Below are 24,676 nucleotides of genomic sequence, written 5' to 3'. Positions count from 1 at the left end.
ATAGAGTTAAATAGTTGGGGTGGCAATTGTATGTTTCACAAAACCCAAGATATTTATCATTCAGTTCTTTAATGGAAAAGTTTTTCAAGCCCCCTAAATAAATGAAACTACAAAATTTTATCTTGCTACCATTTGCTTAACACGTTTTGTTTCATGTACCAGAGAGTAGTGTTTGCTTAATCTCCTAAACATATTCTCATGATAAACTGAGCTAAGTTCATACTGGCCGGCTATAGATTCACTCCTTGTTAAAAATAAAAGCAATAAGCAACCAACTACCCGTTTTCTGGATTGAGATCTCCATGTCTAAGAGAGTAGTCCCAATGGACCTACTTAGAAATGTTTGCTTTAACCATCAAACATCTTCTCCAAAATGGTACCCTGGTGGTGTTTGCATCTCTGCTAATGAGCACTTTTGACCCCTACAGCCCCCAATCCTCCCACCATCAGAGAAGAGCTCTGCACGGCTTCCTATGACACCATCACCGTCCACTGGACCTCCGATGATGAATTCAGCGTGGTCTCCTACGAGCTCCAGTATACCATATTCACTGGACAAGCCAATGTCGTCAGTGAGTATCTCATGGGCTATTTACTACTCTGTTTGGTGGCTGTCTTTGGATGAATTGTATTCTTGAATTTATATATCAAAGGAAGTCAGGGAAGGAAAGAACACTCAGTATTTCTTGGCCTATCTTTCCTGACCAAGAGAGTGATAGCACTTACTTACACTGCAGACCTAAATATAACTGGACACATATCAATGAAGGCTATAGACCCCTAGCCAGTCACACGGATGAATCTCAAAAGTTTGTTGTTATAGGAAAGAAACAGGAAACAGATGATATGAATCCGGTTATCAACATATGGCTTAATTATTAAAGTATGCTTTTTTATTAAAGATGAATTTGTAGGTGTTAAAACTATAAATATGAAGCCGGGCATGAAAATGCATGATTGTAACCCCAATACTTGGGAGGCTGAGACAAGAGGATAGCAGGTTTGCGGCCAGCCTCAGCTACTGAGTGAGGCCTCAGCAACTTAGTGAGACCCTGTTTCAAAATGAGTAATAGGGCTGGGGCTGTAGCTCAGAGGTAGAATATCCCTGAGTTCCATCCCCAGTAACACACACACACACACACACACACACACACACACACACACACACATCTGAGACAGGGTGAAGATTACCTCTTGAATTGGAGGAAGATGGCATCACCGGGGAAAATTATAGAGATTCATGGGATTGACTCCAACTTCTGGGTGGTAGTTATATGCTTTAGCGGTAAAACCACACATTTGGTTTTATGTTGTTTGCTGAGTGTTATTTCACAATTAAAAGAAAAGAAAGGATGTAATAAAATGAATAGCCAAAGAATGCTAAATACCTGGTCCCACACAGACATAATTTGGGCCCATTACTTCGAATGTTAGTAGCCAGCCTCACCGTGGAAGAATTTCTAGCCTTACCTGAAATACAGAGGGTCCTCTCTCTCACTGAGACCTGTGTGATATGTGATCTCAAATAACAGTGACCACCCAGAGAGACAGTAACAGAGGAAATGCTCCTCCACCAGACAGTTATTTACATTGCATGGAGCTAATGGCAAAACCCAGAAGCAGCTCCTCAGGGGAGCAAGTTTGAAACTCCTTTAGCAAAGAAAAGCAGACTATGTCAAAGGAGAACAGAATACAATAGCAGTCACGTTTTCTTTTGCAGTACTGAAGATTGAACCCAGGGGGACTCTACCTCCACCCTATCTTTTTAATTCTTTATTTTGAAACAGAGTCTCACTAAGTTGCAGAGGCTCTCACTAAGTAGCTGAGGCTGGCTGTGAACCATGATTCTCCTGTCTCAGCCTCCCAAGTACTGGAATTACAAGTGTGCACCACCACGCCCGGCTTAGCGGTCAGTTTTTAACAAAGAGATGTTTTGAATAAATCCATGTCAACTTAATGTGTTTTAATTATATAAACCTTTTTCTCTCTTAACTCCACAGTGTTCTTTGCTAGTACAGTGAGTTCTGAGACATGTGAATCTTAAAATAAAAATTTGATTTCGGGTCGATTAAAAGAGAGAAGCATGCGGAATGAATGACACTAGCTCCTGAGTGACTAAAGTGTGAATGTTCCTTTCCAACCAATGCCCCCCACCTCCCTCATCGCCACCTTTCCCAGTCTCCCTCCCCAAGTCTCTCCTTTTCTTCCCCCTAATCTGTCTGCCTTGGAAACTGTAATTAAAATATTGCCATTTCCTAAGAACGCGTACTTTTAGGGCGGAAGGGGGAAAGTCATGAAATGTCCCAACAAGGTCTTGAGGAAAATTCTGGTTAACATGGTCTGGAGAGGGAGTCAATGTATGGAGACACAAAGTAGCGGGGTATGCTGGGAGATCTTACCTGGGTAAGCCTGTCTGGGGAGTTCAGTAAGGAAAGGAGGACAGTAACAATAACAACATAGAAGTAGAAGCCAGGCCTGGTGGTGCGTGCCTATAATCCCAGTACTTGGGAGGCGGAGACAGGAGGATCACAGGTTCGCGGCCAGCCTCAGCAATTTAGTGAGACCCTGTTTCAAAAAAATAAAAAGCTTGAGGTTCAGATCAACAGTAGAATGTCCCTGGTTTGACAGAGAGAGAGAGAGAGAGAGAGAAAGAGAGAGAGAGAGAGAGAGAGAGAGAGAGAGAGGTAGAGAGGTTGCGAGATCGCATGACTCGGACCCAGGTGGTTCTGGCTCCATAAAGCCCAGTTGGCAATCAGTACTCACTTCATCCTTTCAGGCTAGAGCCAGATTCCAGGTGGCGCCCTGCGCAGGTTTGGCTCTGTGGCCTCGGTGGTTGTAGGGCAGTAGAGTACTCAGATTTATAATTAGAAGCTAGTTCAGGAGTGCTGTGGAGGGTGGAGTCTAACAGGGCATGGCCACAAGCAGAGTTAGTGACTAGGACATTTGTAGTAATGCATTTTGTCACAAAGAGCCAAGACTTGCAAATGGCACTTGCAGCAAAGATGATGAGGAGACTGTAAGTACTGCAGAAAGACTTCACTGCCTCCGGCCCATTTTCCCAGATAACATCACTGCTTGTCCTCAGATATTTGAAGTGCTTTTTGAGGCAAGTCTGAGAAACATTGCTGTGGCAGCGGTTCTATGTCATTCAGTTTCCTTCCAGGATATTTATTTATTTATTTATTTATTTATTTATTTATTTATTTATTTTTGTGGTACTGAGGATTGAACCCAGGGGCGTTCTACCTCCAAGCTACAACCTCAGCCCTTTTTATTTTTTATTTTGAAACAGGGTCTTGTTAGGTGGCTGAGAGTCTTGCTATATTGTTGAGGCTATCCTTGAAAATGCAATCCTCCTGTCTCAGCCTCCTAAGTACTGGGATGACAGGCATGCACCACCACACCAGCCTCCTTCCAAGATTTTGAATACTGATACCATTCCCCATTTCTGGTTACAAACCATGAAGATATACTAATTCTCTAAAATCTTTTTTGTATATGTGCCTACCTTACACAATTCTTTACCCTATTATTATTATTATTATTATTATTATTATTATTATTGATATTAGGGATTGAACCAAGGAGCATTCTATCTTTGAGCTACACTCCCAACTCTTTTTATTTTTATTTTGTTTTGAAATAATCATGTTAGGTTTTTGAGAGTCTAAGTTGCTGAGGCTATCCTTGACATTGCTGCTGATCAAGTTGGGACACGCTCACAGGGTTGTATATCTCTTTATGACCCTTAAACCAGGAAGCTGAAGTCCTTATGTCTACCAGATCAATTTATAGCAATGAATTAATTCAGATAAAAAGCTGAGATGCAACCATTTTCAATTCTTTTCTTCTTAAATATTATATGCATTTGTAGTGACTGAGGGAGATCCCAACTTCAAACCTTACCAGCTCTGTAATCTTTAGCACATTAATGTCCTCTGAAACTGGGCATGGTGGTACACGCCTGTAACTCCAGTGCTTCAGAGGCTGGAGAGAAAGATCGGAGTTCAAGGCCAGCCTCAGCAACCTAGGGAAATCTTATTTCAAAGCAAAATAAAACAAAAATGGCCGGGGACGTAGCTCAGAGGTACAACTGTGTTCAACTCCCAGTACCACAAAAAAAGAATGTCCTCTGAATCTTCATCATAGTACTTCACAGTCTCCATGAGAAAGGCCTTCCTTGAATGTTCTTTCTCCATCCGTCCTATCATTTGGAGGAGTAGCCTTTGCAACTGCCATATTGAAAGATAAGGTCTAACAGTAAAACTCTGCTGAAAATGCAAAGCTATGCTCAAAACCTGGCAGTGCCTTCTTCTGCCACCACAAGACCATTTCCTGTTGCTAGGTCATGGCTCCTTCCCTCGTCATAGTAAATTGTCATACATTGCCTGCAATGGGCTTTAGTGAGGGTGCCTTTGATAATATCTATGAAGCTTGTTTACTCACAGAAAGGTGCTCACTAATGAAATGTACACATCTAAATGCAGAATTAACGACCTGAACTTTTATTTCTCATCTCATTGGTAGAGTTATGACTACGGATGTTAATGAATTGCTCATTAATACCCAGATATGTGCTTAATTTAATTTTATAATATTTTCCGTGGTTCTTCCAAAGCTACACTTGATACTTTATTTAAAATCTTCAATCAGACTCTTTCCCTGCAGGCGATTTTTATTATTAGCCCAAAACAAAAGGCACATTTTTTCAAACCATCATGGCAAAAGGAGTTGCATGCATTTATTTTAATCATTTTGAAGACATTCATGAAGGTTATTAAATAGGTACTTTTTTATAGGGAAGCAGGAAAACGATGTTCTCTCCTATTAGAGGTGATAAAGGATGTAGGACAGCCTCTCCGAAGGGTGTTCCTGTTGCATGATGTTTTATACATAATGTTTTGCGGCAAGTTGTCAATTGCCATACAAGGCTCTGAAATCCCAAATGTCATTAAGATCTTATAATGAGCCGTGTTAATATAGAGAAATGCTTCTGACCCGTTGTGAATGGGGAAAAAAAGTGTACCAAAATCAAAAAACTCAATTAGGCCTCATTATGGACTCATTATCTTCCAAATTCCATTGTTGTTTTATTCTTTCAAGCTGAGTCGGAGGAGGCCGACCTTGAACCTCCTGGAAGATGACTGAAAATGCATTTGAGACAAAGCCAAGTTTTAGTCGAGGTGGTACCGTGGGTGTTTCATAAAAAGATGAATAAAACCTGGTCACCAGTTCTCACACGGTGGGGTGTCAGGGCAGTGACATCTCACTTAAACAAACTCACTTGAGCAAACCCGGCACCCTGTGCCATGTGCAAGAAGTTAGATGGTACTGGCGGAAGACCAACTCCAACAACGCAATCATGGCCCGCTCCAAGTCACCCACTTACTTCCACTGCCCCGAAAGAAAATTGTCAATGCTATTTTTTTGACGTTTTTAATCAACTGCTCAATTATTGTCCTGGCGGTAATAATAATAATATAAAGGTAAGCTCAAACAACAGTAATCATATTTAAGAAAGCAGATTGTCCCGGTGGAAAGCTATCCAATAAAATTTTACTACTCCATAAGCATTTTGTTCTTTTAATATTCAAAGAAAAAATTAGTGACCTCTTCAAAGTAATCAGGATAGTCAGAGTCCCTTTTTTGTTTGGAAAAGCTTTCTGAAACACTAAATCTTTGTTGAGTTAAGATTTGGGATCGGAGGCCAAGTTCGAGTTTGCAGCAATTTCGACATCTGCTTTATGACGTTGCTGAAAGCATTCCCCACCACATTAAACCCAGCTCTGGGCTTGTACAGTGATTTAAAGTTTATTGAAACATTTTTACATTTGCTTTCTTCAACCACAATAGTCATTTTATCGTAACATATGCAATTAAACAGGAACAGTGTAAAAGCAGCGAAGTTGGTAGGATTCTCGTTTGAACGTACCGAATACTGTGACTGTTTTCATTCCTTCTATTGACAAAGATTGAGGAATACGGGTGGGTTAATTAATCTAAACGCTAGAAAAGCTATTGCGTGTGTTAGTGCTATTGCAATAATATTGTTACATATATAAGTGAGTTACAGGCCTGTTGGAGCCAAAGCTCAGAGTTCAAAATGACCTTTCGTTAGCTGAATCAAAATCTACTGTTTGCCTATAGCATGATCTCTAAGTATAGTATTTACTGCAGTTACGTTCAAGAAAAAGGAGAAGTGAGAAAGGACGGAAGGGGCTGCATCATAGAGGGTGGCCCAGGTTACCCTACTACTTTTGGAACACAGGGCTGAGAGTTGGGAGAAAAAGAGTGAATGGTGCCTCTGGGTCTCTAAATTTCCAAACATATTTGTACACTCCTTCCAACTCTTCTGCAAGTCTCAGATGATTTCCCTGTTTTCTGCTCGCCTTTTCAAATCTAGCAATCCTCTGGTGAAAATGTTCGCAGGTGGAAAGGAAAAAGAAGTGACAGAAAATTCACAGGGCCAAGTAAATGTGTGTGTGTGTGTGTGTGTGTGTGTGTGTGTGTGCGCGCGCGCGCGCGCGCGCACGTGCGCATGTGTGTCCAAAGACTCACTCATATATACCTGAAAATACTGTCTACTCAAAATATAAACCATAAAATGAATTTTCACAACTGGAAAAAAAAAACCCAAAATGTTATCTGTGATAATATCGAGAATATTTTTTTTAACTTGAAAGCTGAAGAAAGCATTTAGTGTGATGTGAAGACTCACTTCAGAGAGCCTGTGACTATCTTTCATTACTATGCAAATATTTGTGGCTCGGTGTGTGCATTTGTGAACTTCTCTTTACAGAAAGGTTTTATTAGATTCTCAAAGAGGTGAGACTAAGAAAAGATTTAAGGGACTGCTTTTTGAGAGCCTGGCAAGGTATAAGTTGCCTCAAGATCAAAGAAACTAACCCTTTGACTTTCAAATCAACCAAAAGGGAAGGAGAGGGGAGTTGAGTTTGGGGCCCCTCAGGAAGTGAAGGGGTCCAGCCCTCTCCCAGGGACTGGTGGAGGAAATTCAACAGAGAAAGGAAACTTCATGACAGCTTAGTGGTGGTGGGGGTGGGGGTAGGAAAAGGTTCTATTGGAGTGGAGATTGATGGGTGGAGAGAGAACTGGGCCCGATACCAAAAAGATGTTTCTAGCATCAGCCAGCTGCAAAACAAAATGAGCTTCCTTTTTTCCTACATGTTCTTCCAAGCATCATAAATCCTCTGCCTGCTCCTCAGCCCACATCCTGTAGAATGCCGCCAGAGTAGGAGCCCCGCTTCACTCTGGAACTGGATGTCCCAGGGATGCAGCTGGCCCCAGATCCACGTAGATGCTTCTCAGAGATGTGTACTGGAACCTGAGCTGCCCATAGTCGGTGCTCCTGGGTTCTCTTAGGAATATGTTGCCAGAATGTGTGCTAATGGAGGATCACAAGCTACACTAATAGTGTTCCTAGCTCCCTAAATGGAGATTGGTTGGGGTTTGTTGATCTCCACTGGGCTTGCTCCTGCATTGGCCTTGAGGTAAGGTGGTTCCCCTGTGCCTCCTCTGTGGAATGAGCAGATTATCCCAAAACCTTATCACCATGGCTGTGGCAGAGATGCAAGGAGTCAACAGAAACCCTCAAGGCCTTGAAACGCCTGCTCTTACAATGAACATGGATCATTTTTTATTTCATCTCATTGGCCAAAGCAAGTCACATGACCAATGCAAAGTCCTGAAGCCTGGATCCAAGGCAGGGTGAAGAATTGGCGACAAAAATGCGATCCCACCTACCTGTGTTAGTGAAGTCAGCTTCTACTACAAGAGTTAGGTCTCACCAGCTCTGAGCCTCAGAACTGATAACATCCTGAATTAATGATCCGTGTAATGAAAACAGGGGTGAAGATGGAGTTGGAGAAAGCACTGGTTCCTCTTGTTTCATCTCAACAGCAGTACCCAATGAAAGAGCCTCCGCTGCTCCTAGTCATGTGGACTAGAATTTGCAATATAATGGTTTCAAGTTGCTAATCCATGTAAAGCATACAATAGGAACACATACTGCAGCTGCTACCAATGACCGCCACGGGGCACTCATTTAGTGATGGTGTGCTCTGTTACTGACTCTTGTAGTCCATGTAAGTTACAATTCTGCAGACACTGACCACACTTATACCTGTCTGGTTGGCTTTGCAGGTCTGTGTAACTCAGCCGATAGCTGGATGATCGTACCCAACATCAAACAGAACCACTACACTGTGCACGGTCTACAGAGTGGCACCAAGTACATCTTCCTGGTCAAGGCCATCAACCAGGCGGGCAGCCGCAGCAGCGAGCCAGGGAAGCTGAAGACAAACAGTAAGTGCTGCCAGCTCAGCCCAGCTGCTGTCTCATGTTTGCTCACCTTTCACCAACTCTGTGCCTCTTTCTTTTCCTTTTCTCTGTCTTGGGCATCACTGGCAGCCTCAAAAAAAAAAGAAAGAAAGAAAGAAAGAAAGAAAGAAAGAAAGAAAGAAAGAAAGAAAGAAAGAAAGAAAGAAAGAAAGAAAGAAAGAAAGAGAAAAAGAAAAGCAAGCAAAGAGCCAGGGTGGTGTAGTAGAATTTGCATCAGCTATGTGTGGATTCCCAAAACTGACTCTGCGACTTCAAGGTCATGCAGCCAGTTATCTGTGTACTTGAGTCTTCTCATCTTTATATAAAAAAAATTGGCTGTAAGTGTGCGGATTTATTTCTGAGTCTTCTATTTTGCTCCATTGGTCTATATATCTGTTTTTATTCCAATACCATGCTGTTTTTATTACTATGGCTTTGTAGTATAGTTTAAAGTCAGGTATTATGATTCTTCCTGCATGGTTTTTGTTGCTGAGAACTACTCTGGCTCTTCTGGGTTTTTGTTGTTCCAAATGAATTTTAGGACTGAATTTTCTATGTCTGTGAGGAATGACCTTGGTAATTTAATGGGCATTGCGTTAAATCTGTAGATCACTTTTGGAAGTATGGCCATTTTGATAATATTTATTCTGTCTATCCATGAAGATGGAAGATCTTTCCATCTTCTAAGATCTTTGATTTTTTTTCAACATTTTATAATTTTCTTTGTAGAGGTCTTTTACCTCCTTGGTTAAGTTTATTCCTAATATTTTATTTTTTTGTGGGATATCCTGAGTGGAAGTATTTTCTGGATTTTTTTTCCCAGTGGATTTATGGTTGATATACAGAAAAGCTTCTGTTTTTTTAAGATTGATTTTGTATCTAGATTCTTTGCTGAATTTGTTGATTAGTTCTATAAGCCTTTTGGTTGAGTTTGTTGGGTGTTCTAAGTATAGTATCATGTCATCTGCAAATAGTGAAAAATTGAGTTTTTCTTTTCCTATTTATACTCCTTTGATTTCCTTTTCTTGCCTTATTGCTCTGGCTAGAGTCTCAAGTACTACATTGAAAAGAAGTGGTTCTTTTATTTTATTTTGGTACCAGGGATTGAACCCAGGGGCATTCTACCTCTGAACTATGCCCCTCAGCCCAATTTTGTTTTTTATTTGGAAACAGGATCTCACTAAATTTCTGAGGGTATGGCTAAATTGCTGAGGCTAACCTCAAACCTGAGATCCTCCTGTATTGGTCTCTCCAGTCAGACCATAATTTTTTTATACTGGGGATTGAATCTAGGGGTATTCTATTTCTCATCTACATACCCAGCTTTATTTTTATTTCTTATTTTGAAACAAGGTCTTGCTAAATTGCTGAAGCCCTCACTAAATTACTGAGGCTGGACTCAAAACTATGATTCTTCTGTCTCAGCCTCTCAAGTACTGGTTTGACAAGCACCACTTCACCCACCAGTTTTTTCATCTTTAAATAAGCCTGGAGGAGTTAAGTACTCTGTAAGTAGTGAACAGTGTTGTTTTCCATAGCAGAAAATCAAATTAAGCCAGGTATGGTGATGTGTAACCTATTAATACCAGCTGTTCAGGGGGCTGAATCAAGAAGATCACAAGTTCAAGGCCAGCCTGAGCAAGTTAGCCAGACCTTGTCTCAAAATAGGAAATAGATGTAGCTCAGTTGTAGAGAATCCCTGGTTTTAAGCTTCCGGACTGAGGAAAAAGCAATTTAATATCTTTTTCCTCAGAAAAAATATTTGTGTGTGGGGTAAAGGTACCAGAAATTGAACCCAGGGGCATTCTACATGTAAACAACACCCCCAGTTCTATGTTTTTATGTGTGGTACTGGAGATTGAACCTAAGGAATTCTACTACCAGCCCTATGTTTCATTCTTTATTTTGAAACAGGGTCTCACTAAGTTGCCAAGGGCCTCACTAAATTGCTGAGGCCAGCCTCAAATCTTCTTTTGTCTTAGCCTCCCAATTGCTGGGATTACAGGCATGTGCCAACATAGGTGGCTGAAATTTTTCATTTATTTCAGATGTTTATCTAGGTCTATTGTTATCAGTCAAGGGCAGTTCTGACTTTTCTCCCTGACCACTGCCCAGGGGACTTTAGCATGTCTGAGGAGATTCTTTGGCCATCATAACTGGGGCAGGAGCTACTGGCATCTAGTAGGTTGACACCAGGGGTGATAGGGAACATCCCACAAGACCTGAGACGGCCCCACCGCAAGGAATGACATGGCCTATACTTGTATCTCATAGTAATATTGTCATATTGTTTCCCTGTCTGTCTCTGCCTACATGTGTTTTGTTTTATCCCTCTTCTTTATATCTTTTTGATCTAGAAGTATAACATGATATAACACAGTATTTCTCTACATTAGACCTCCCAAGAGAAAGCAAACCAGAGGGTGTCTGTGTGGTGCTATATTGTGGGCTTTCCAGGCAGTCAACAGGGTTAATTAACTGCTTTTCAACTGGAACCTTCATTGAATCATATTATGTTTTTCTTTCTTTCTTTCTTTCTTTCTTTCTTTCTTTCTTTCTTTCTTTCTTTCTTTCTTTCTTTCTTTCTTTGTAGTGCTGGGGATAGAACCCAAGGTCATTCTATCTCCAGGCTACACCCCAACCTTATTTTGAAACCGGTCTCACTGAGTTGCAGAGGGCCTCACTAAGTAGCTGAGGCTGTCTGAAAACCGCCATCCTCCAGTCTCAGCCTCCCAAATGCTGGGATTATAAGCGTGCGCCACCATGCCCGGCTCTGAACCATCTTCTTGATCCCCAGTGCATTGAAGGTCATTTTATAAGTCTTAGAATTTCCTCCTTGAACTAACTGGTCTTCATCAAAGCAGAAACCTGGACATTGAAGGAGCATACCAAGTGCTGTATTAAAGATGAGAAGGGAAGGCTAAGGCTTTGCCATGTGGCATGTGATGAGTTTCTTTATACCGCTTAATTTATGTATTCATTCATTCATTCATTTGTTCATTCAGCACATATTGATCCCAGAGGTGTTCTACCTCTGAACTCCACCCCCAGCCCTTTTTATTTTATATTTTGAAGGAACATCTTGCTAAACTGCTGAAGGTCTCTTCACTGCCTGAGGCTGGCCTCAAACCTGTCATCCTCTGTCTCAGTCTCCCAAGTACTGGGATTATAGGTGTGCACCGCCAGACCTTGCTTTCTTCACACTTCTTAAACTTATTTGCAGAAAGTTGCGGATTTACATAAAATCTGTAGACATTGCAGTGGGTTCTATATGCCCTTCACCCAGTTCCCCCTAATGTTATCATCTTGCATACCCTGGTACATTTGTCACAACCACAAAACTAATACTGGCCTGTTACTTTTACCTATACTCTGGACTTTATTCAGCTTTACCAGTGCTTTCATGAATGTTCTTTTTCTGTCCCTGGATCCAGTCTAGGGTCTTATTTGCATTTAGTGTTTCCTCACCTTTAAAATGAAAACATTTTATTTTCATTTACAAGTTGTTGAAAAAACAAGCTCAAGACAATTCTATGTACATCAGAAGACACAGCATGATGTCCGGGTGTGGTGGTACATGCCTGTAAGCCCAGTGCAGGCTGGGAGGCTGAGACAAGATGATTGCACCTTTAAGGCTGGCCCCCGTGTTCTGCAACTCAGCAAGACCCTTAGCAACAAAATGTACAGGCTGAGGGTGTATCTCAGAGGTAGAATGTCCCTGGGTTCGATCCCCTGTGCCACAAAAAAATGAGAGAGAACGAGAGAGAAGCAGAACAAAGATTTCCATGAAACAAACTGTGATGTGCATTAGGAGGACAGGAGATGAACAGTTGGGCAAAAAAAAAAATCAAGAGATCATTACAAGAGTTGTCTAAGCCAGAGAACAGCGGCAGGGATAGAGTCATGCCATAGACAAATACTGCAATGAATTTGCTGGACATGGTGGCGCACGCTTGTAATTCCAGTACTTGGGAGGCTGAGACAAGAAGATGGCAGCTTCGAGAACAGCCTCAGGCAGTGCATGAGACCTTCAGCAGTTTAGCAAGATGTTCCTTCAAAATATAAAATAAAAAGGGCTGGGGGTGGAGTTCAGAGGTAGTAATGCCCTTTGCAACATACTAAGGCCCTGTTTCAAAACAATAAAATAAAATAGGGCTGGGAATGTAGCTCAGTAGTAGGACACCCCTGGTTTCAATGCCTAGGACCACAGTATAGACAGACAGACAGATAGATATAGATATCTATAGGACCATGATATATATATATATATATATATATATATATATATATATATATATATATATATATATATATTGCAGTGAATTACATTCTTTAGTAAAGTAGCCAGGAATTTCCTCCTTGAACTAACTGGTCCTCATCGAAGCAGAAACCTGGAATTTGGGACAAGTGGCGGTTGACTTAGAAAATGAAGCTGACCCACAGGCATCACTTGCTCTCAGAGGGCATAGGTGGAATCTTGCCCCGTGTGTGAGTAGGTGAGCAAAGGCAAGCAGGATGTGTCAGGCAGTTGCGCCCCATCCCAAGCCCAATTTCTAATGGTAATGACATTCTGATCGTCCACACTGTCAGGAAGCCAGGCAGCACTTGGCCTTCAGAAACAATGGGCGCCATGATGGAATTTCTTCCAACACTGCCTTTAGCAGCCAACCATTTTTAATTTAAAACTTGAAATAATTTTAGCTAAGAATGGAAGAGTAGGAGAGGAAGAAAGCTGAGGTTGATTTATGGAGGAGCAAAATTCGAATATGTGTAAAAGTATGAATGTAGCATGGTTAACATGGACACTCATTGATGGGAGGAGGTGAAGGGGAACTGTGGGGTGGGGGGAGGGCACCAAGCACTGTCTGAATGTATGCTATTTTCAATACGATCCACTTAAAAATAAATAAATAAATAAATTTAAAAATAAAATAAAATAAAGTTCACTCATAAAAAATAAAATAAAGGCCGGGCATGGTGGCGCATGCTTATAATCTCCACGTTTGGGAGGCGGAGACAGGAGGATCGCGCAGGTTCGAAGCCAGCCTCACTGGCTTAAGAGACCCTGTTTCCAAATAAAATATAAAAATAGGTCTGGGAGTGTAGCCCGAAGGTAGAAGGGTTTCCAGGAACCCCAGCACCACCAGTAAATGAATGAATGAATGAATATAAAAATAAATAAATATAAAAATTGATGCATAAATGAAAAAAATGAAATATTTTTAGCTAGACATGGTGGTGTATACCTATAATCCCAGTACTTGGGAGGTTGAGACAGGAGGATCACAGGTTCAGAAAAATCCTCAGCAACTAAGTGAAGCCCTCAGCAACTTAGCAAGACCTTGTTTCAAAGTAAAAAATAAAATAAATAGGGCTAGAAATAGAGCTCAGAGGTAGGATTTCCCTAAGTTCTATTCCCAGTACCAAAAACAAATACATTTTAAGAAACCTACCTTTGTACTCTTTTTGCCTTAGTCTCCCTAACAATGGCTGGCATGACCATCCCTGAGGATATTTTTTCAAGAAGAGAAACCAAAATTTCAACTACAGGTATAATCCAATCAGTCTCCCAGTCTCTGAGCTGCCCAGCATTTGAGGGATTTTTCAGCTCCCTATTATAACTTTTCTTTATTATGGATGGAAATGTAGAGCAAGGGTCAACAGGCCGCAGCTCAAGGGCTTTATCTAGCTCCTTAGTTTTGCAAATAGTTTTATTGGCATAGCCATGATCATTCATTTATCTAGTTTCTGAGGCACAAAGTGATAACTCAGGCCTATCTATAACCCCAGAACAATTTTAAAACACATCTCCCCCCATTGCTTTATCATCTTGAAATTGTGATTAATCTTAAAATTACCAGTTGTGGTGGCACATGCCTATAATCCCAGTACTTGGGAGGCTTAAACAGGAGGATCGCAGGTTCAAGGCCAGCCTCAGCAACTTAGCGAGAACTTCAGTAACTTCAATAAGATCCTGTTTCAAAATAAAAAAAGAGCTGAGGAATATATATTATAGCTCAGCGGTGGACTACCCCTGGCTCCAATCCCGGCACCCCTTCCAAAAACAAAGAAAAAGAAAGAAATTACAGGGTCTGCATAGCTAAAAAGATTTACTATCCGGCCCTTTGCAGAAAAAGTGTGCTGGTCACTAACCTAAGAGCAAAGAGTGTACAGGTGCTGATGCAGTGCTGGTGTCCACCTGGCCAATGGGAATCCTTTGACTTACCCACAAGTGACCAAATACACACTGCTCCATACTTGCAGGGGCAGTTTCTCAACCAGCATCATGCGTTGCCATGGTGAAATTTCCCCAACATTTTCCTGTGATTGTCTGGAGCCGTGTACTGGGTAGGAGAGGCCGCCAACTGCAACACTGGCTTGGAGCTTGGACACCATGGTATCTGCATCGGCCTGTAACTCATTTCCTGCCTTGAAATGCCTTGCTCCCTATATAGTGTTGAATGACAGGCAGGAACCCAAATCTATATTGAATTGTCAAAGAAGTAACTGCATGACATGTCCAGGTATGACCCTGCTGAGATTTTTTTTTAATAGTTAAGTCTTCAAAATACAGATGCGAAGAGTTGGGCATGGTGGCTCACGCTTTTAATCCCTGCGCTTAGGAGGCTGAGACAGGAGGATGGCACAGGTTCAAAGCCAGCCTCAGCTACTTACTGAGGCTCTCGGCAACTTACTGAGACCCTGTTTCCAAACAAAATATAAAATAGGTCTGGGGGTATAGCCCAGAGGTAGAAAAGCCCCTGGGTTCCACTCTCAATACCACCAAAAAAAAAAAAAAATACAGATGTGAATAATGAAATAAAGTGGGCCTTATCTGTCATCTATATGTGTAAACTCAGTAGTAGAAAACCTTGGTCTTACTTATTATAATGTCTTGTGGAGTTTTTTTTTTCTGATTTTGTGGGCTGAAAATTTTACAAGCTTATATTTAATCTAATCTCCTAAGCATAATGCTTTGATTTTAATAATCTTATAATAAGGTAAAATAAAATAGGACTAGGGATGTAGCTCAGAGGTAGAATGCCCCTGGGTTCAATCCCCAGTAACACACACACACACACACACACACACACACACACACACGTGCGCGCAGAATATTCTGCATGTTAAGACACGAAACCTTGATTTGTTTGGTTTCTGGTCTGCAGTTGATGGAGCAGGAATTTATCTTAGGCTTGGTTGAACATGGCAGTGATCAAAAATGAAATCTATTCAGTTGGTCCTTTTAGGGATGCTCTGCAGCCAGTATGTCCCCGTGCTGCTTTTGGACAGTGGGAATCATTGGAAATACCATGTGTTCTCGCTGATCATGGTCCATGCTGTTGAATAGTTACCATAGCACCACTGGATCCCTCAGAAGGAATAAACGTGAAGCTTATGAAGATGGAGACATGCTCTTATTTATTACCACTGGGTCTAGCATTATACTTTCTGCAGACTTGCTGATCCTTAACCATAGTTAGAAAAAATATCTGTGTACCGAGGATTGAACCCAGGGGCATTCTACCTCCGAGATGCACCCCAGACCATTTTTATTTTATTTTGAAGCAGGATCTCAGTAAGTTTCTGAGGGGCTTGCCAAGTTGCTGAGGCCGGCCTTGAACCTGTGGTCTTCCTCCCTCAGTCTCCCGAGTACTGGAATTACAGGTGTGTGCCACCACGCCCAGCTTTCTAATCACATTTCAAGTGTCATAAAAACGGTAAGCAAATATCTTTAAATGTAGTTTGCAGTGCTCAAATTACTGTTAATATAGAAGAATCTGCTTTGCAATAAAAGGCATTACTCATGGAGAGGCAGCTTGTTCCAGTCTTTTAAATCTGATTATAAAAATATGCTATTGGGAATGTTCAAATAAACAGTGCTTTCCCGCTTTTTCTTTATCTTTTGTGATTTTGTTTCCAGGCCAGCCATTTAAACTGGATCCCAAATCTGCTCATCGAAAACTAAAGGTGTCCCACGATAACTTGACAGTAGAACGTGATGAGTCATCATCCAAAAAGAGTCATACACCTGAACGCTTCACCAGCCAAGGGAGCTATGGAGTAGCTGGAAACGTGTTCATTGATAGTGGCCGGCATTACTGGGAAGTGGTCATAAGTGGAAGCACGTGGTAGGCAACTTATATCAATTTTTCTTTGAATTATCTAGAGCCGCATCTCATTCTGTATATTGTCAGAGTACTGACCTATATCATCACCCATCTTGAAGAATCAAATGCAAACAGGCTGTATCAGTCAGCTATTACTATGATAATGCTATATAACAAATATCCCCAGACTCAGTGGCTTTAAACAGCAACCATTTATTATTGCTAACTAATACTTACATGTAGGGGTAAATTGATCAGGGCTAATCTTAAGTGGGCTCTTCTTTAAGCTATAGGTTGGATCTAGGTCGGTTTTGCATCTCTTCTTCCTCCTTGGAGGTGTGGCCCACCCACGTCATGCTCTTCTCAAAGAACCCAAGAAGGCCAGAATATTTCAAGCTTCTGTTTGCACTGTGTCCATGAAATTCCTATTGGCCCAAGCAATTTGGTCATTCTCAAAACCAGTGGTATAGTGAAATCCATCTCTTCCATAGAGGTGATAGGAGGGAATGAATATTTGCCAATCACGGACTCAACCATTCAGTCAAAAAGAAAAGATAACTTGTTACAATTCCATACTTGTGGCAATAATTAGAGCCAAGAGTTCTGGTTCCTGGAAGAGCTCTTTGATGACTTAAAATACAGGTTGACAGACAATAGTTCATGGGCCTGTCTTTGTAAATAAAGTATTATGGGACCCCAACCATACTTATTCCTTAACATGTTGTTTATAGCTGCCTTTGTGCCATGCCAGCAGAGTTGAATAGTCAAGACAATCATGTGTTCCACAAAGACTTTAGAGAAACAGTTTGCTTATTATGATTTTAAAATATTACCCTTTATCATTTGAAAAAAACAAATTTCTTTTGTCTTGTATATTTTATGATTCAAGACTGGAAAATGAGTGCAAACAGCAAAGGTTTGTTTTTTTCGGGCAGGGCAGTGATTATAATTTTTTTGTTTGTTTTCTTACTATTTTTAATTTTTTTATTTTTGGTGGTACTGGGGATGGAACCCTTCTACCTCTGGGCTACACTCCCAGACCTATTTTATATTTTATTTGGGAACAGGGTCTCTTAAGCCAGCGCGGCTGGCTTCAAACCTGCACGATCTTCCTGTCTCCGCCTCCCAAGCGCGGGGATTACAAGTGTGTGCCACCATACCCGGCTTTTAAAAATTTTTATTGGTGCATTGTAGTCATACATCTTAATGGGGTGCAAGATTGTAGAGACATACATGCACACATCACCCAATTAGCCCCTCCCCAATTCCTGCCCTATTCCCTCCCTCCTTCTCATGATTGGCTTAGTAATTGACAGTGATATATTTATTAAAGTACATCATGTGCATTAGAGAATTTCCCAATTCTAGAGGTCTGTTAGATCCAGCACAGTAACTTTAGCCCTCCGAGTTCTCTAAAACTAAGAATGAAGGTCAGGGCGCAATCTAGAACAGAATTAGTTACACTATGAAGTTGACCTTTCCTTTCCATAGGCTATGCTCTTTGCTTTAGCTGTCTGTCTCGCAAACACCTGTTTACTGTTGATCAAAAAAGGGCCTATTTTATTTTCATTCAATAAGCTCTCATCCAGCACAACTATATATCAGACTGGGTAGTAGTCTGAGCATTTTTTTAGTAGTACTGGGAATGGAACCAAGGGGCATTCCACCTCTGAGCTACACCCCCAGCTCCATTTTTTATACTTTGTTTTGAAACAGGGTCTCACTGAGTTGCAGAGAGCCTCACTAAGTAGCTGAGGCTGTTCTTAAACCACGATCCTCCGGTCTCAGCCTCCCATAGTCTAAGCATTTTACAGATGTCCACTCATTTACAGAACAACCCTACAAAGGTTTATAGTATCCCATTTTTCCAGATGAGGTGACCAAGGCACATGCCCAAGGTCCAAAAATGCTCTTGACCAGGAGTCTACAAATATCTGTTAAAAAGCCAGAGAGAGCCAGGTAGGGTGGTGGATGCCTGTCATCCCAGTACTTGGGAGGCTGATACAGGAGGATGGCAGGTTGGAGACCAGCCTTAGCAACTTAGCAAGACCCTCAGCAACTTAGTAAGACCCTGTTTTCAAAATACAAAAATAAAATAGGCCTGGGGGTATATCTCAGGGGAATAATTCCCCTGGATCCAATCCCTAGTGCTGCAAAGTAAGTAAGTAAGTAAATGGCTAGAGAGTTAGTATTGCTGGTTTTATGAGCCACTCAGTTTTCTGTCCCAACTACTCCCCTTCGCTGTTCTAAGTAGGAAAGCAAGCTACAGACAATACCCAAATGGGAATGACTGCATGCCAGTAAAACTTCATTTCTAAAAACAGGCAGAGGGCCAGAGTCGACCCTGGCTTATAGTTTACTGATCCCTGAGCTTAATTGCTATGCTATGCTGCTATTCACGAAAGAGTGATATATTTTTGAAATGGTAAAATTACTCTTTAGGGCTCACAGTAGTGTACTTAATGAGTGATCGCTTAATTCTTGCTTTAAAAATGAAACTAGCGTTCGAAACCGTATAACCTGAAGGTGGTGAGTATTATAAGTGTTTCTCTTTAGAGAAGTATGATAAAACACCTCTTTAAAAAGACCTTTTGATTCAAATTGATGATAACAATGAATGTGCCTAAGTTTTCCTTGGTGTAGCTAAGAGTCAACCCAAATCTCCGTGGTGAGATTAGAAATGTGTTTGTCTCATCTCTCCCAATAGCGGTGCTTAGATTTGGCTGTTTGAGTAGGGTTTCACCTATTGCAGTCTTCACGATTCTCTTTTCCTAGAACATTTTCTTGTTCTAACATCCTGCCCGGGAATGGAGGACAAATTCTTCATCCTACTGGGTTCTGGGCTAGATTGGTATTTGTAGTTGCACCTGGGTGAGATAAAAGCATAAAAGAAAATAGAATGAATGCATATGGAAAAAGGCAGATGTTTCTAGTTAATTAATGTGCTGTGTTAATCTGGGATGCAGTCCAATGTCTAAGTGATTATAACCCCATTAATAATTATTTATGATAAATGATACCTGATCACGATGATCTCATTGTCGTTGATGGATAATGGGGGAAATTCCAGTGGACCACTTCAGTTACATAAACACAGATCAGCGTTACCTTTAAAGCACCCTCCAGATGTCAAAACTAACTGGTAAGAGGGAAACGAAAGTCTACGATTAATTGCCACACTTTGGATCTTTACAAACCTGATCATGTCAATTTCAGAATGTAGTTTCACATTTCCTGGGAGGGATTAACAAGAAAGAGGGTGCCCCACCGATTCAATGCCTGTGACACCTTGAATTGTGACAGTTAATGACACATATATTTTTTCATGAAATATATCCTAGACTTTAAAAGAACATGTATGTTATGATCCGTGCAATGGGGCATGTTAATATTGCCCTGAGAAATATAATTTTTATACTTTGTGAATTCTCCATGTCTCACTGCGTAACTTAATGGAACATTACATTCTGCCTGCACCTTTCAAACTCAGTGGAAATACGTACATAGTTTTCCAGATTAATGATATTATAATGGTATTTTCCTTTGCTTAATGGACTATACACTTGGTTATTTTCTTACTCTCTAATGCTGTTAACGTGCACTTTGTGTTTTATAAAATGGTGTTAACTAAACCAGTAATAATGGGTTCATGCAAAGATTCCTAGATCAGAAGTCAAGGGGGCAGCACAAGACTCCTGGATTTCCCTCCTGATTTTAACCTTTTCTACGTTTCCCATTTGCTAAATGAAGTCAGCTATTCTTGCTGCAGCTGCTTCATAGCGATTAGTTAAGTTTCTAATGGTAAATAAACATCAAAGCTCTTTGACACAAAATTTAAATGGTGTATAGCAGTAAGAAGGAAACAACACAGACATGGTTATTTTGTGATACAAAGGCAGGTCTCATATTATCTGAAAAATGGGCATAGAGAAACATCTTTGGGCAAAGGTGTTTGCTTGTTTGTTTGGTGTCTGTACTGGGGATTGAACCTAGGGGCGTTCTACCTCCAAGCTACAACCTCAGCCCTATTTTATTTTTTTATTTTAAAACAGGATCTTGCTAAGTTGCCGAGGTACCTTGCTAAATTGCTGAGGCTGGTCTTGAACCTGAGATCCTCCTGTCTCCACCTCCTAAGCACTGAGATTTCAGGCATACAGTACCACACTTGGCTGGGAGAGATATTTTAGTAACATCTTTCCAAGTGTATGGGTTAGGACTTGGCAGATAAACAGAAGTCAATCAAGGTCCTCCATGGGGAAGTCAGAAAATTTGGGGACTGTGGCAGGACTGGGAGCACAAGTCAGCATAGGCGGGGAGTCCAAATGACCCACCACCCACCACCGAAGCAGGTGGAGCCAGGAGCTCAGCCACAGCTTCCACAATCCTCATGCTTGCCTTCTAGCATCAGAAGAGTATTCCCCTCCTCTTAGGGCTCTGGATCTTGTGCAAGTGAATTGCAATAGCAGAGCCAGACTCAGACTCTGCATGAAAGGGAATTCTGGGAAATGCAGCCCAGAATTCTCTCCTCGTGGGGAGCATTGATGCTACACTGACAACACAGATTGGCCGGCATCCTGCTTTAAATGATTATTCATCTCATCTTCTGTTTGAATTCAACAATAGCATGTTTTATTAGTAACAGGCCACTCATAAAGTGACTGCATTTTCAATCCAACATGTAATTTTTAAAAGAATGTCATTTTAACAATGACCAATGAAGTTTTTCTGTCTGCAGTGGGTAAGGTGCCATATGTCAATATCCAATTACATTGGTTTCTGTTTCAACATATTTTAAACTGAGTCATTCACTCTTTATTAAGAGTGATAGGTTTTGCTTGTCTTAATAACTGTGGGATGTTTTGAATATTAATTACAGGGTAAGTTTCAGAGAGGCACAGAGATTAAGAAGCTTAGAACATTGTAGAAAAAAATCTTAACATTTTTAGTTTTGAGCAATGAGGGAATATTTATAAAAACTGGATATCTGGCTGCTCAAAAATATTTAAAATTATTTAAATATGGTCAGAAGGGTTCTTTGGCAGCAGTGGATTGCAGTTTCTGAGAAATGTCATTTAAGTGTGTGACTTTTTGAGTAATCCTAGGTTCAAATTTTGATTCTGCTTCTTACTGTTAATGTGTCATCAGACAGTAACAATGAACTAGTAGTTCCCAAAATGTACATGGCAAGCCTTGTGCCCTGGACTTAAAATGCATTTTTTCTTTTAATCCTTAGAATAATCCTGGGAGATGGAGACTCTCGTTGTCCCTCTGTTACAGATGATAAACTGAGACTGAATGATGACAAGGGACTTATCCTCATAAATGGAAATTATTCTCTCAGCTCGCCTTTGGCAAAGTACATTCAAAGTCATAGAAAATGATAGACCCTGCTGTCAATTGAAAGTTTTCAGGAAGGTCATAAAGGACAAGTCCAATGTGGTAGCCATGAGCCACATGTGGCTATTTTTGGTTTTTTTTTTTTTTTTTTTTTTTTTAGTGGTACTGGGGTTCCTGGAAGCCCTTCTACCTCCAGGCTACACTCCCAGACCTATTTTATATTTTTGAAACAGGGTCTCTAACGCCGGCGCGGCTGGCTTCTAACCTGCACGATCCTCCTGTCTCTGCCTCCCAAGCGCGGGGATGACAAGCGTGCGCCACCACGCCCGGCTCACATGTGGCTATTTTAAAAACTCCATTCAAACTAAATACGGATGCTCTTCCACTTACAATGAAGATACGCCCTAATAACCCAGTAGTAAATTAAAAATATCATATGTGAAAAATGCATTTGCTACACACAACTTCCTGAACACCTTAGCCTAGCCTACCTTGTGCATTTGCCAAACATGTAGTGTAGAGTTGGGCCAATTCATCTAACATGCAGCCTGTTTTACAATTTAACTGTTGAATATCTTGTGCAGTTTATTGAGTAGTGTCCACTGGTTATTTTCCCTCGTGGTCAGGTGACTCCCTGGGAGGTGTGGCTCACAGCACAGTGAGAGAGGAATACACTGCATATAGCCAGACTACAAAAAAAAAATCAAAATTGGAAGGATGTTTCTACTGAATTAATACGGCTTTGGTGCCATTATAAAGTAAAAAAAAAATAAGTAGAATCATCCTGTTGAGAGGCTGTCTATTTCAAATTGAAGCCAGGTGTGGTGGCACGTACCTGTATTTGGGAGGCTGAGACAGGAGAATCAAGGGGTGGAGGCCAGCCTCAGCAACTTAACAAGATCCTCATCAACTTAATAAGATCCTGTTCCAAAATACAAAACAAAAAGGGATGGAAGCATAGGTTGGAGGTAGAAAGCCCCTGGGTTGAATCCCCAGTGCCAAAATAAATAAAGTTGAGTTTCTCAGTCTTACTAGGCAGAGTTCAAGTGTACACTAGCCCAATGTGGCCCACGGCCACCGTACTGAACAGAACATTTAGATCATTGTAGAATGTCCTATTGGTCATCACTGGCCCAGATAATTCAGCATGCAATTGTTCATGAGAAAGAAAGTAAAGAGAAAATAAAGACTATAATTCTAGTACTTGGGATGCTCAGACAGAAGGATCCCAGTTTTGAGACCAGCCACAGCTACTTAGAGAGATCTTGTTTCAAAATGGAAAATAACAAGGGCTGTGAATGTAGATCAGAGGTAGAAGGCCCCTGGGTTCAATCTCCAGTACCAAAAGAAGAAGGAGAATGAGAGCGAGGAGGAGGAGGGGGGGAGGAGGAGGAGGAGGAGGAGGAGGAGGAGGAGGAGGAGGAGGAGGAGGAGGAGGAGGAGGAGGAGGAGGAGAAAGAATGTTTCTGTTTTGTAATCCTAATACTTGGGAGGCTAAGACAGGAGAATTGCAGGTACATGGACAGCCTCAGCAACCTAGCAAGGCACTTGGCAATGTATAAAGACCCTGTTTCAAATTAAAAAATAAAATAGGGCTAGGGTGTGGCTCCTCATTCAATCCCCAGTATAAGAAAAATAGGAAAGAAGGAGAAAGGGGGGGGGAGAAGACAAGACAGCAAGGAAGGAAGTGAGGGGGAGAGGGGGAGGAAGGGGGAAAAGAAAACACAAAGTTCAAGTTCTTTTACAGTGTTTGAGCTGAAAACAGGGCTGTGGGCAAATACACTGGCCCCTTCCCACCCACTATATGTTCCAGAGGGAAGAAGATGGGGAACACAGGTGTTGGAGTCCTTGCCAGGCTTTCACTTAAGAAAATGAACAGGGACCACAGACAATCCCGTTTCCTGACCCAGAGGGCTGTGGAAGAGATTGAATGCACATGTACAACGTGGCTCACTGTGTTTGTTGCGGCTGGCTTTGTCTCTGCAGGTATGCCATTGGCCTTGCTTACAAATCGGCCCCAAAGCACGAATGGATTGGGAAGAACTCAGCTTCCTGGGCCCTCTGCCGCTGCAACAATAACTGGGTGGTGAGACACAACAGCAAGGAAATCCCCATCGAGCCAGCCCCCCACCTCCGGCGCGTCGGCATCCTGCTGGACTATGATAATGGCTCCATCGCCTTTTACGATGCTTTGAACTCCATCCACCTGTACACCTTCGATGTGGCATTCGCCCAGCCCGTGTGCCCCACCTTCACGGTGTGGAACAAGTGCTTAACGATTATAACTGGGCTTCCCATCCCAGACCATTTGGACTGCACAGAGCAGCTGCCATAAACATCTGCCTGTGTGGAGCTGCTTTCTGAGGCTGGTAGTTAGGGAGTGAAGAAAGCACAGGCTCCAAGAGTGGGATTAAACCTCTCCCTAAAAGTCTCCAGAAATCAGCAAAGACAGGGCTCCAAATGGGAGCTTATGATGATTTTTGCAAAGGAGGTTTTTCTTTTCTTTTACTGTGTTTTGTATTAAGTACAGGCTTTAATAATTTCTTTAAGGTTTTTTTTGTATTTAGAGGAAAATCTATAGATTATTTATAAAAGAAACATAATCGGGATTACAACTCTTAGGAATCACTTGGTTTTGCACATTGAGAGGCCCATACATTTACCAGCTCCTTACAACTTTTATTTTATCACAGTCTATCGGCTTACCAAAAAAAAAAAAAACATACCTTTTTTAGGTTTTTGTTTTTATTCACCTTCTCACGTAATATTTTATACTGAGCCCATGGTATGTCCTATCATTTTGACAGTGCATAACAGAATATGCAGCTGTTTTTTGAAATTTAAAAAAAATCATTGAACCTAGTAGGGAAAATAAACAGGCTTTCTTACTC

At 41.3% G+C, this 24,676-nt stretch overlaps 1 protein-coding gene across 4 annotated transcripts in view; it reads left to right on the top strand.

Annotated features, from left to right (window-relative positions):
- The window catches only part of MID1 (midline 1), a gene marked incomplete at both ends in the record, with an annotated part of 123,072 nt that extends 98,952 nt beyond the window's left edge, over positions 1 to 24,120 (top strand). For 3 of the 4 annotated variants that reach the window (XM_080718356.1, XM_080718355.1, XM_080718354.1), the window contains 4 exons: positions 429 to 572; positions 8,161 to 8,322; positions 16,262 to 16,469; positions 23,772 to 24,120. In XM_080718356.1, the coding sequence (XP_080574482.1) occupies positions 429 to 572; positions 8,161 to 8,322; positions 16,262 to 16,469; positions 23,772 to 24,120 (863 nt within the window). Of the gene's footprint in view, positions 1 to 428; positions 573 to 8,121; positions 8,323 to 16,261; positions 16,470 to 23,771 lie in introns of all 4 variants that reach the window. The other variant, XM_080718353.1, reaches the window with a different exon arrangement.
- Positions 24,121 to 24,676: the final 556 nt, after the last annotated feature.

Source organism: Muscardinus avellanarius, assembly GCF_963383645.1.
Source record: "Muscardinus avellanarius genome assembly, chromosome: X".
NCBI classification, from domain to species: domain Eukaryota; kingdom Metazoa; phylum Chordata; class Mammalia; order Rodentia; family Gliridae; genus Muscardinus; species Muscardinus avellanarius.
Note: the sequence above shows the minus strand (reverse complement) of the source record. Positions and strands in the feature narration are given on the sequence as shown.